The following is a 13,977-nucleotide window of genomic DNA, read 5'->3' as shown; positions in this document are numbered from 1 at the left end:
GAATTCAAAGAATAAGTCAACATTTGACAAAACTGACATTCATCTTTAAAATCTTTATAAGAAACTTGAAGCCGTACCACATATTATGTATGTATATAGACAACGTCCAGGATAAATTAACCTTCAATCTAGTTAATGTAAGACAGAAAATTTGAGAATTTATGATATACTGAAAACTGATTCTGAAAACTGATTGTGTAAAATCAGGCAATGGTAATACAACTGCTTAGCAATCTGGGCAGCCCTGGTGGTACAGCAGTTTAGTGCTGCCTACAGCCCGGGGTGTGATCCTGGAGACCCAGGATTGAGTCCCACATCGGGCTTCCTGCGTGGAGCCTGCTTCTCCCTCTGCCTGTGTCTCTGCCTCTCTCTTCGCTCTCCCTGAATGAATAAATAAATAAATCTTTAAAAACAAACAAACAAAAACAACTGCTTAGCAATCTAGTGCCACAAAAATAATGTTTTCCATAGGATTTTTATGATGAATGATTTAAAAAAAAAACATTTTATAACATTAAGATGAAATTTAGCCCAAGATGATATTAAAATTTATAGTTTGAGAACATAGGGAAAACTACATACGCATACCCTAGTTGACTGATATCCAAAGTATGGGTTGATGTTCCAAAAACAGGTACTTTCCCCATAATGAACATCATGATTTCTGACCTCTGATAATCTGGTAGGTTACTTCCAAAAAATCCTATGAAAATATTAAGATAAAGTTAAGATAAATTTTACTAATTAAAACAGTTATTTTTCCATAACACAAAATCATAATACATTTTAACCAAAGCTTTCAATATGTGGTAAAACAATGTCTTTAAGTCATATATATTACTCTAAAGTCCTTTTCTGTTCTCCCTTCTTGTCACTTGCTCTGCTGGCCGTGTGCTCCCCTGTGCCCATCGTAGCCATGCCTCACGGAATTGAAGAAATCAAGGACTTTCTGCTCATGGCCAGGCAAAAGGATGCCATATCCATCAAGATCAAGAAAAGTAAAGATAACATGAAATGTAAAGTTCAATACAGCAGACACCTTTATACCTCAGCCATCACAAAGAGAAACTGAAGCAGTCCCTGCCCCCAGGTTTGGGGTGAAGGAGCTGAAATGAACTTGGCACACTGATTTGAACTGCATTAAAATTTTAAAAATTAAAAAAAAAAAAAACTTTTAAGGTACTCTAATTTCTTTTGTTCAAAATCATTTACTCATGTATAGTGTAAGATGTGTATAACAGACTAACACATAAAACAGTAAATGTCTAAAAAAGTATTTTGCATATGGTTTATGATGGTAAACCATCATCAATTTGAGTTGGACTTTTAGAAAACAGAAAAAAAAACCTCTGGTAGTGTTTCTTAAGAAACTCTTGTTCATATATTGTGAGCCTAAATTCTTGTTCTGGTAAGAAAGTCAGTAATGAGGCCAAATTTTGGTGAAGAAGTCAAAAATTAGGTCACAATACTTTGGCTTCCTACAATTGCTAAAATGCTGTAGAATATCATTACAATGAGCCAGGTTTACAATCTACCCAGTGGGTTAATTCAATATATATAATTCAACTAACACACACACACACACACACAAAATCCCACAAAATGTTATTTACTTGTCATTTTTCTCATGTACTCTTACATCTTGTGGATATTAAATGTATTTGCTGTAGTTTTTTACTTCTTAGTCTAGAAGACTTAAAACATTTAATTATCACTTACTCAAACTTCAAACTTTGTTGTTTCATTGAAAAATGAGAACAGGTACTGAATCATGCTGGTTTTGTTCATTTCTCAAAATGCAACATAATCATTACAAAAACCTCATTTTCAATGCTTATTTAAGAATAAATTAGTTTTTCAATTTAACTCTTCAGCTATTATTATAGGAATGAATAATCTATGCAAACTAAAATTGTTCTATTTATCATCTGATTAGATCTGGGGATAAAAGTCATTTCCTATTATCACACACTTCAGCAAGCAAAAATCTCATGATCTTAACATTGTGCAATCCACATAAAGTATATTATTCTAACACTTCAGGAGCATTATCTATGGTGTTAAGAAACTATTTTGTATTTGGATCCTCACAACAACCATATGAGTCTAGGAACTACTTCTTATTAACCTCAGTTACCACTTGTGGGAATAAGGATTAGAGAGGGTAAGAACTCAAACCAAAAAACTAGACAGCTGGCAGCCCTGAGGGTTCAGCGGTTTAGTGTTACCTTCAGCCCAGGAAGTGATCCTGGAGACCCAGGATCGAGTCCCATGTCAGGCTCCCTGCGTAGAGCCTGCTTCTCCCTCTGCCTATCTCTCTCTCTCTCTCTCTCTCTCTCTCTGTGTTTCTCATGAATAAATAAATAAAATCTTAAAAAAAAAAAACAACTACACAGCTAACAGTAAGGCCTGAGGTGTGGGCTATTCATTTCCAAAGCCTATGTTATCATTATTCTCTCTTTCCTCCCTGTAAGGTACTTTTAACTTTCCAAGAACCCAATTAGATATGTTGCTAATCACCATGCAAAACTAGACACGGATTTTCTGTTCCAAGCAACCCAGTCATTACCATGAGGGCATCAAGTTTCCAACATAATCAACTGTGAGGAGAGTCCTGAAAGGAATTAATTTTCTGAGACCACTATTTGTGTTTGAACCACTGGGTGGAAGTGCTGAGGAGCCCCACCTAATCCCCAACTGGAAAGAACACTGCAGGGAGCTAGGTTCTTGATCACTGTAAAAAAAAAAAAAAAAAAAAGAATTTGGCCGCCAGCCTCATATCTTCAAGTGCCAAAGGCACAGCAGCCCTGCTCCCTAGTCCAACAGCAATATCCACACAACCTGGTAACTATCTAAGTATTGAAAACTTCTAAAAGAAAATATTGAGGAAATCAGAAATCCGATTAAACAAAAATCTTACTCACTGTGCCACACTGCACTTCTTTTCTCTCATTTTAATTTCCACATGTTATTTTGAATGTGTTATGTCACAGAAATATTGCTTGAGTTTACTGCATATATATTTTATAATAAAATACTTGAAAAAATAAATATTCTGGAGTGAAAGACCAACAGTGAATTCACTGGAATTCACTAAAGCAATTTAATTCTGTGAAGACAGGAATAGCTGATTTATTATCTTAAAATATCACAGAAAATCCATAAATCCAAATAAATTTAAGAATCACCATAAAAGTTACATTTACCATTTACTATACACTGATCTAATTGGTTTAAGAATACCAAAAATATCTCTGCTATACTGAGATTCCATGGTAATACTGGACTTCATTATGTTTTGTATTTTCACTCCAAAATCTTAAGCACCTATTATGTTTTACTGTGCTGAATAAGACACACCTGGGCCTTTGCCCTCATGAGGATAATTTCTGCACACATAAGATCATAGCTAGGTAAAATAGAGGTATAGCACTAAGCAGATAAACTACCTGCATCACAAAATCCTAGTATGGGGCCTGCTACATACACATTCAATATGTAAGTGCTGAATGCTGGATGCATAATGCATATATGCATATCCATAAAACTTCAGAAAGAAGATAAAAAAGAAACTTTATATTACATATTCCAAAGGACTACTTAAATAAGTAGCCCCCATACAGAAAAATTATCCAGATAAAAGATATAAACTGGGCTCCAAAATAAAATATGACTTTATTTTTAGCAGAAACTATTAGCAACCATTAGAAATTAGGCACTAAACCCCAGGGATACAACTCAATTTTGAAATTATTACAGAAATCACGTAGTGACACTAAAACGTGATCTGGGTATTCTAAAGATATTAGGAGGGGAAGGTTAAAGGAGAATAGGAGTGTGCTTACTTAAATTTGAATTAAATTTATATTTTACTTTAATACAGTCAGATCACTCTATTTCCCCCCCCAAAAAAATTTTTTTTTAAAGGAAGTTCTTTACACTTTTACTGTACTTTAGTCATGTTTTTAAGAAAAAAAAAAAAATGAAATTAAAGCCAAAGGCATCGGTACCCATAACTTGGTTTCTAATATCAGTCCCCAGTAAAATAAACCACAGCACTTTGAGAAATGACGGATTCCATGGCTGCAGCAGGAAATATAAAATGAGCCTGAAACAGCTTAAACCAGTAAGGCTATGCTCAAAAGAAATGGGGAAAAGTTACAAAGACATGGAAGATGGGAGTTCCAACTGGCCAAATCTAAGACAATTTCAGCACCAAAATAAAACAATAAATACAGAATGAATTATGAAGCATGAAAATATAAATCCATAAGCTCATGCCAATAATAAAGATATAAATACCCGCATTCCTACATACATACACAGGGAAGAAAAAGGGATTCCTGCTCACCGCAGAACACTGAGTGCCACCTGACAGCTGTGGAGGGAGTGCGGAATTTGAAAACCATCCATTTGCAACATGACAGTAAAGACAGGTTCAGGTAAAAATTATGAATGGTTACTAAATTCATGGGGAGGTTTGGGTGAAGAGCAGAATATCCACATGGTCTAAAAGCACATCCTCAAAGATGGCTTATTGTTTATAAGGATAAAAACTGAAACCGTACAACAGAGAAACAGAACACTTGGATCAAAATTCACATCACCAATGAGAAGCAAAAGTACACTGTGTACCTCTCTGTACGCAATCATCCAAGAACCTTATCCCTTATGTAGCATTCAGCCAAGGAATGAGCAAACACCAAACCCAAAAGAGGAAAAATTTTTGGATGGGGGTGGTATGCTCTTAAAAACCCCCGTATCAGTACTTGACAGGATGAGCACTGGGTGTTATTCTATATGTTGGCAAATTGAACACCAATAAAAAATAAATTTATAAAAAAACAAAACTGTATCATAACTGAAAAGAACTTAAGACTAAAGGAACTTAAGTATTACAACTAAATGCAATTTATGATCCTAGACTGAATCCTGGACATAAGGAAAAAGATGCTCTAAAAAAAAAAGTATTAGGTCAAATGACAAAACTACAATATGGAAGTCTGATTCATGTACTATGTCAATGTTAAATTCATGGATGTTGGTAAGTATATTCTGGTTACATAAGAAAGAATCTTATTCTTTGGAAAAATACTCTATGGTAAGAGACCATGATGCATATGCACTTAGTGTCTTAGTGGTTTAGGGATAAATGAGGATGTATGTATGTATCTGTGTGTGTGTGTGTGTATAATGTATATATATGTACACACAAATATACATACATGCACACATGGGGAAATGGAGAGAGGGAAGGAGGAAAAGAAACAACATAAATGATAAAATAAATGGCATACAGGATTAACAGATGAATCTGGGTGAAGGATATACAGTGTTCTTTGTCCTATTATGTTTATTTTTGGAATGTAAGTTTTTTAAAAGTCTAAAGCTACAATTCACTTTTGATTAATGCACTGTTAGAGACAAATATCCTTCAGTGAGAGCTTTTTAATCACTGTTTTACATAAAGTTTTTAAAAGTGAAATGTACTCACCTATTGTTTGGATGATAGCATTCTGCACAATCTTCTCATCATTGTCTTTGGAACTTGAGTTTAAGCTGGCACTGCCTACAGATCCCCCCTGTAAATCATTTGCTTCAAATTCAACACTGAGACGCAGATGCTTCAGGAGGGTGTTAAAGACTTCCAGCACTGTGGGTCCTGGAAATGAACACTAATGTGAGCTTTTCCAGTATTATACACTCAAAACCAATTCCTCCACACTACCACACATTCTAGCCAAATAAGCGATGTATTATTTTGCTCTTACCAACCCGCTTTCCATGCCTGGTTTGCACTCTGGTTTTCTTATGATATGCAAGCAAATTCTGCCCTGAATTACAGCATTTGATAGAAATAATAACATTTGGATCTATATCCTCCCAAATGTCTAGTACATAACTGGTTTTCAAGTTCTTTATTAGAAAAAAGGAGGGGGACCCCTGGGTGGCTCAGTGGTTGAGCATCTGCCTTCAGCTCAGGTCATGATCCCCAGGGTCCTGGGACTGAGTCCCGCATCGGGCTCCCCGCAGGGAACCTGCTTCTCTCTCTGCCTATGTCTCTGCCCCTCTCTCTCTGTGTCTCTAATGAATAAATGAATAAAATTAAAAAAAAAAAAAAAAAGAAAAGAAAAAAGGAGGAAGGGGAGACTGATATAGAGGAAAGGCTTAAGTGTGCATTAAAGAAGTCTGAGAGTCATCAAGGGAGCCCAAAATTTCAAGAGAAATTATAGCACATTTAAAAACATTAAAGTATTTTTAAAGAGTTTTCTATACACTGCTGTATCTACTGAAAAAAAATCTACAATAGATTACTGCATTAATTTTTTTGTTTTAGGTTTTTTTGTTTTGTTTTGTTTGCTGACACTCACCTATGGAACCCTTAGCAGCAATGGCAACAGCCTCTAATAGAACCTGGATGATACCTGCTCGAACCCGTGGAGAATCTTTTTTACGAGCATCAAGGTGTCCTAGGATCTCCTGAATTACATGGTGAGAATACTGAGCCTAAAAGAAGCAAAACAGTACACAAAGATGTACGAATAGTTATATGCATACTGATAGAATTCCTAAGAAGGGAAAATCATATGTCCCTTAAATGTCCAACTGCCGGAGACGTATACTCATGTCACAGAAAAATATGTAGCCATTAAAAAACACACTTTTCAAGAATAAACTGGGATACTAGAAAACATTTATAATACCCTGTATGAAAAAAGTTGCAAAATACTATGATTAATGAAATTTAATCAGTTCTTTAAAACAATATATAGGACTAGAATTATATACACCTAAATATTGACAGTGCCCAGGATTCATACCAAGTTTTTATTCTCTTCACACTTCTCTGTAATTTCAAAGAACATTTATATACTCTTATAATTTGATAATAGGACAAATATTTAAAATAAACAGATTATGATATTTACAGCACTTCTCTCTTACCCAAACTAGATAAATATTATTTCTCATTATGGATACCTAACAATGCTAAACAGTCAAAACTCCCATCTCATCAAAAGCCAATATGAAAATGAAAATGAAAATGTTATCAGTGTATACCTGATTAAATTTAAATCAAGGAAATATTGGAAGATTTGCAATTTTACAAAGGCAATTTTATCATAAATAAATTTGATCAATCACAATGAACGATATTGAGGCCTAAATCTAAAATAAGATAGCTAGAAAATGTTTACTACAATGAATATTTTCTTACTTCTTGTTTTTTTTAAGAGAGTAGCAAAGTTTTGGTGGTGGTTGTTTTTTTTTTTTTTTTTTTAAACTAGTAACTACACCCAGAAGTCACGAGTGGGTCTACTACTAGGCTGTAAAAAAACAAAAACAAACAAAATGGGCTATGGCCCTGAATCTCCATGTCTGTGTTTGCTTGCCCTCAGGCCCCACCGCTCTGTTTTGACACTGGTGACTTTTCTAGCCTTTGGAATGGGTTGTTTTATGTCAAAAGCAGTGTCCAACACATAATGGCTACTCTGCTCAAAAGCAAAAAGAATCTCCCTCCACCTCTATCAACATAACCAAATTTGCCATCAAGTATTTCTGGTATTTATCACAATACATCTACTTTTATAACAACCCAAGGTAAACATTTTCACATTTACTTTCTGTAACATAAAAAGAGATGAATCCCAGACAGACAGACACACACGTACACAAAACCTGAAACGGAACTTCTTGCCAAGAAAGCTGTATGCTTCTCATGCATGAGCCTCACGGTAGGGTCTGTCTTACAAATACAATGGCAATTTGACTTATTGTCTAAACCAGGACACTTCAGAGAGTGAGTATTAATAACTACATAAAGCAGGGCTATCCTAAGCAAAGCATAGCACCTGTCCACAAGAGCTCAAGAATTCCACCTTGGATGAAAAGTGTATGGAGTGATAGGAACAAAACTACAATGATGTTAATTATACTAAACACTGAAAGTTCCTCACGCAGTTTTACTGAGCTATTGTGTACCTATGGTAAAACTCACCCTCACACTGAAGTTTAGAGCAATATTGTTGGATGTGTAGCCTTTAAGAAGCAACATAATAGGGTGGTTATTTGAATATAAGCCCTGGAGTCAGATTTGCCCAAATTCAAATTTGGGCTGCATCATTTAATAGCTTAATAGCGTACAGCTTAAGAGAGAATTACTTAACTTCTCTAAACCTCAGTTTTCCTCATCTACAATATTTAGAAAATAAAAACAGTTATTTTGTAGAATCGTTGTGACACATGAATTCATTTGTGAAAGGAACCTAAAATTGTATCTACTACAGGAAACGTGTTCAATTTAGCCATTATTACTTACTCTTTAATTGGTGACTCCTGGAATAATATGTTACTGCAACATTAAACAAACAAAAATGACAACAGAAGAACACATTTGATTCAGAAGCAGATGCCAGGCACTGTTCTACCCACTGTATATGTAGTATCACATTTTATCCACACCAGCAGTTCCACTGTACACTTCCCAGTGCAAATGAGGCAGGTTTTTAATTTTAAGTTCAGTAATTTGTAAAAGATCACGCAGAAACTCTAAGGGAGGGCCTAGCTGTGAATCCTAACCCAACCTCAGGGCCCAGCTCTTAAACACAACACCTTATTACCTTCAACAAATCAATTTAGCACAAAGGATGAGCTTTAAATATTTTCCCTTTACCACAAATGCCCTATTATATTTGAAACTACCTGAAATTATGTCTATGTAACCCCTTAGGGATATAAATCCTGGTCAGGCTAGCTAGCTTACTGTGCTGAGAGAGGAAGAAATGTTACTTCAGAATGATTCCCATAAACAATTTTATGGTAAACAGCAATTAAAACAAATTTATTACAAGTTTTAATTGTATCAAGATAAGTCTTACTAAACAGAAATTCTCATTCTACTGGGTACTACTATTTAACCTGTGATCAATGGACTTATAAAACATGCTGTACTTAAAGCTATGTCCAGAGAAATGCTGTGGACCAGGAGTTTCTTAATCTTTAATCAGTAAGTATTTATTGATTCTTTGACTTTATCACTTTATTTTGTGCAAAAGACTTGTAAGGTGACAGATCTTTAATAAACTACTACAGTAATCATTTTACAATATATACATATATCCAATCATATGTTGTACATCTTAAAGCCACACAATGTTGTATGTCAATTATGACTCAATAAAACTAGAAATATAAATTTTTGATATTATCCTACTACATCCAAAGCAGCTTTATAGTAACTACCACTTATCAAAAACCCACATTATGGTATGCTAACTTTAACTTACTGGTTGGTTTAGACCAAACCTTGTGGAACAGAATGACCAGAATCTGAACCGTGATTTCGCATTCTACCTGTGTTCCCTTTAGTGCCATACCTGACCTCTCTAAACATCAGTTTCCTGATCTGCAAAAGGAGAATAATCACAGTATCTATTATAAAAAATGAGGATTCAAAACAAGAGAGCAAGTAAGTTATGTACACAGTACCTAGTACAACTGGCACTTGATAAAATGGTATTTCTATTTTAAAAATATAAATGATCCATTCAATGCATGCATTAAAGTTTTCTTTTCAGAAATGAGAAAACTAGAACTCAGAGGGACTGAATAATTTGCCCAAGTTCACACAACCAGTAAACCGCACATCTAGGATGTGAATCCTGGTATGACCTATAGTAAAAGCCATGCTGCTTTCTTACTATCTTATCTCCTTTGATTGAACGATGACTTTTCAGGGCATAAAAAATATAGAATGTGTTTAAAAAAAAAAAAAAAAAAAAAAGGACTTAAAATCTCCACTTGAATTAAGAGCCACCTGGGTCTGTTCAGGTTTCCAGGAGAACCAAGTTGTGGTCCTCTGTAGTAGATAAGAGTATCTCATCATGAGGTTCTATTAAGGCTAGAGGAGTTAACACACGCACTATCACACAGTAAAAACTCAATAAATACTAATTATTATCAGCTATATGCTACTGTAATAAATTTCAATTCCAATATCAGTTTATCAGTGAAATATAAACACAATAAATATATTCAAATAAATGAACAATAAACAGCATCACGAGATCTTTTACTTCTTTTTATTAAGTATCTTTTCATCTTGGCAAATAAGAAAATAAGTGGTAAATAAAATGAGACAAAAAACTAAATTAAGAACGTGTACATTTTACAGTGTTCTAGAACTCTGATATGTTTATTGACACAAAATCAAAATTACTTATATAAATATGATAAATACTTAAACCAATCCTTACCTGAATGGAATACATTATAATTTTAAAGCAGTGAACTGCAAATTCATTGGGATCCCATAGTTTGTGATGGTCTAAATGCCTGTAATTAACAAGAAAATTACTTTAAGTGTTCCTTTTTTTTATTACATTCTTCCTCTAGCACCCCAAACAATATGTAAAATTTATCCTAGAATGTAGCAGAGAAAAGCAAAGGAATAAAAACAATGTGTTAGGAGAGCTTAAGAGCTTGGTCAGGAGGGAGAAGACCCAAGACGCCTCTAGCCAGAGTTTCAGAAGGACAAAGATCTAATGAGAATAAGCTCCATTTGAGGAGCCAATGACTGAGATTTTTTCTTTCTTTTTTTTTTTTTTTGGACTGAGATTTTTTCTAATTAAAAACAGCCAACCAACGATCAAACCCCTAATCCTCAGGTTCAGGAATCTCATCAAGATAAAGACAAGGTCCAAGAGGGACAACAACTCACCTCTAAAGGAAACAGAACTAGATTCCCAGGTAACTCACCAAGAGCAACAAGAGAAGCCAGAGAATAGGATAATACCCTCAGAGTACTGATCTGCTAATTCAGCTTAGTATTATTTGCTAAGCAAAACTTTCAATGTGGATAAAATGAAGACATGCGATAAAGCAATTTCTAGAGGATTTACTTTAGAAGGAGGGAAAAAAATGATTCCAGAATAAAAAACAGAAAGGCAAAAAGGAATGCTGAGCAACAGAACCAAACATACAAGTTAAAACACACACATACACTAATACAATATCTAATTTGTGAAACTGAAAAATATTCTAGCCAAAAGTAGCTATTAAGACAAAAGCATTTAACCTTTTATTCCTAAAGAAGAAAAAGAAAATATTAAACTTTACACCAAAAAACTGAATGTTAAACTTTAAATATTATATAAAAATGAATGTTATATTTCCTAAGAACCATTCGAAGCAGAAAAATTACAAGGGCAGCCTGGGTGGCTCAGCAGTTTAGCACCGCCTTCAGTCCAGGAGATGTGATCCTGAGCTGAGACTCGGAATCAAGTCCCACATCAAGTTCCCTGCATGGAGCCTGCTTCTCCCTCTGCCTCTGCCTCTCTCTTTCTACGTCTCTCATGAATAAATAAATAAAATCTTAAAAAAAAAAAAAAAGCTTGTGATTTTAGAAATTGACAGCAAACTAGAGATAAGTGAGAATTTTCTGAAGCCAATAAAAGTTTTCTATTTAAAAAAAAAAAAAAAAACCTCAGCAAACGTCATGCTCCATGTTTTACCACTGGTATAGGAATCTTGAAAATTGGGGTCAAACCCCTGCATTTAGATGCCACTTATGAACTATCACTTTACATAAGTGGTTTCACCTCTAGAATTTCAGTGTTCCTATCTGTAAATTGGGGGTAATGACACATTCCTTACAGGGCTGTTGGGATGATTAAACAAGAAGTCATGTGAAAACATGTAGCACAGTGTATGGCACAGAACAGGTAACAAATGTCAGCTTAATCTCAACCAGGTGTAGTATCTTGGGCCCTTTCTAGACAAAATAAATCATATAAAATTAGCATTTAAAATCAAGAACTTAGCTTTGGTGGAATTAATTTTAAATTGTTTTGGTATTGTAATTTCATTTTCTCACGTTGATTCTATCCTTATTTCAGTTTAGTTTTCAAGGAAAGAATTGGTAAATTTGGTTGAATCATTCTTTTGGTTATAGCCTTTCAAGCCATTGGTCTATATGCTGGCAGGTGTTTATATATATTTAAATTTGTAACTAATTTGTCACAATGTTGCTTTAGGCTATCTAATACACAGAAGTAACACGCTGCTCCTATCTCTGGAGGAGAAAAGCAAAGCAATGTTACAGGTCCAGTGTACTGGTTACTTTTGTAAGAAGAGCCCCAACCTATTGGCATGAGCAGAAGTCAAACTGCAATGGAACCAAGCAGCAACTAGATCCTATTTTTTCTGCAAGTTTAGTAGTAAAGGGAAAGGGAGAGGGAGAGGAAAATAATTTCAAATTTATAAGATCAGTGATTCTCAAATCATGTTTCTCAGACCACATGCATCAAAATCACCTTGGCTAAAAAAACACAACAGGCAGATTTCAGGGCTCTCTACTAGGCCCCAGGCCTAAGAACGATGGGACCAAAGATCTTACACATCCCTGAGATTTTTAAGCATAATTAACTTCTGAAAACCACTGTCCTGGACTTATACATACACAATTTACTACTCTTACTATCTTTGCAAAACAGGTGGGGAGTTTTACTTTGAGGAGTCACTGATGCGTAACAAAGAAAATGTAGAGTCACAAATGCAACTGGGTGAGATCTTTGAAAGTAAAAAATTTCCACTTAATCACTTCTTTTTTTTAAAGATTTTATTTATTTATTCATCACACACACACACACACACACACACACACACACACACACACAGGCAGAGATACAGGCAGAGGGAGAAGCGGGCTCCATGTAGGGAGCCCAACGTGGGACTCGATCCTCGGTCTCCAGGATCACACCCCGGGCTTCAGGCAGCGCTTAACCACTGCGCCACTGGGGCTGCCCTACTTAATCAATTCTAAAACTTCTAAAACAAGAACTGGGACAGAATATATTCAGTTCGAATGAAAAATATTTCAATTCCAACAGTATGGACACTAGTAAAAGATCTATAAGCATAGTCAGACTAAGGGGTCAGATGAAATATAAAATTTTCACCTTACTATTCCTTTCAGTAGAAGAACAATTTCACTCAGACTTGAAGAAAAAAGAAAATGCCTTATTTTTATATATGCAAAAATTATGGACACATCATATAATGGCATGCAAAATTTTCAATAATTCATAAAATAAAAAATGTGACTTCAAAGAAATGTCCAGTTTCTCACTTTAAGCTACTTCTAGACAACCAAAGGTCAAACATACCAGTTCACTCTGTTGACTCTGGTGCAAAGCTTTAAGAAACATGAAAAGCTTTTACCTTTTATCACAGCTATTGATATTCTATATCCAAATGTCTAATTTTGTCTCCAAATGTCAAATTTTAATTTTTAAATTTTCTTATAAAATCTTTACAAGTACAGAATCAATCAATGCAAAGAACTTCAAAGTTCAGAGCTATGGGCCATAGCCTTTCATTTGTAAAACATGAATGACAATACCCTCCACTTAACAGGATAACTGCACTGTGCAAATTAAATGAGATAAAGCTAACAAAATCACCAAGCACAGTGTTCACAATGTACAACATCAACTTTAATTTCAATCCTTATCTCTTTTTCCCTGCTACCCTAGCACCCAAAATTTCTGCCCTAGTATTCAATGAGCAATGTTACGTCTGCTCTAAAAAGTCAAGGCTAAGAAGCGCCTGGGTGGCTCAGTTAGCTAAGCATCTGCCTTCGGCTCAGGCTCAGGTCACGATCTCAGGGTCCTGGGATTGAGCCCTGCGTCAGTCTTCTTGCTCAGTGGGAAGTCTGCTTCTCCCTCCCTCAGCTTCTGTATGCCTACAACACTGTCGCGCTCTCTCTCAAATAAATAAAATCTTAAGAAAGAAAAAAAGACTAAATTTTCTAGGTTCAAAACATTCAAAAAGTAATTGTGATAACTGAGTGACCATACCCTACACCAAGATACATCTCTAAATATATGGCACTTTAACCCTAATCTATTAAACTTCTCAAAAATCTTGAGCTGAACGTAGTCCGGTTAAAAAAAATCACAACCATAATTTGCAAAA

The 13,977-nt window shown here is 35.0% G+C and overlaps 1 protein-coding gene across 6 annotated transcripts in view; it reads right to left on the bottom strand.

The window, feature by feature from the left end:
• Positions 1 to 13,977, bottom strand: part of EFR3A (EFR3 homolog A) — a 105,528-nt gene that overhangs the window by 38,397 nt on the left and 53,154 nt on the right. For all 6 annotated transcript variants that reach the window (XR_012006838.1, XR_012006839.1, XM_072774523.1 and 3 more), the window contains 4 exons: positions 10,257 to 10,335; positions 6,372 to 6,507; positions 5,495 to 5,662; positions 589 to 703 (listed from right to left, as the gene is read on the bottom strand). Coding sequence is in view for 4 of the 6 variants with exons in the window: in XM_072774523.1 (XP_072630624.1) it covers positions 589 to 703; positions 5,495 to 5,662; positions 6,372 to 6,507; positions 10,257 to 10,335 (498 nt within the window). In the remaining 2 variants the exon portion in view is untranslated. The remainder of the gene's footprint in view (positions 1 to 588; positions 704 to 5,494; positions 5,663 to 6,371; positions 6,508 to 10,256; positions 10,336 to 13,977) is intronic.

The sequence above is a fragment of the Canis lupus genome, chromosome 14, assembly GCF_048164855.1.
Source record: "Canis lupus baileyi chromosome 14, mCanLup2.hap1, whole genome shotgun sequence".
In the NCBI taxonomy this organism is placed as follows: Eukaryota; Metazoa; Chordata; class Mammalia; order Carnivora; family Canidae; genus Canis; species Canis lupus.
Note: the sequence above shows the minus strand (reverse complement) of the source record. Positions and strands in the feature narration are given on the sequence as shown.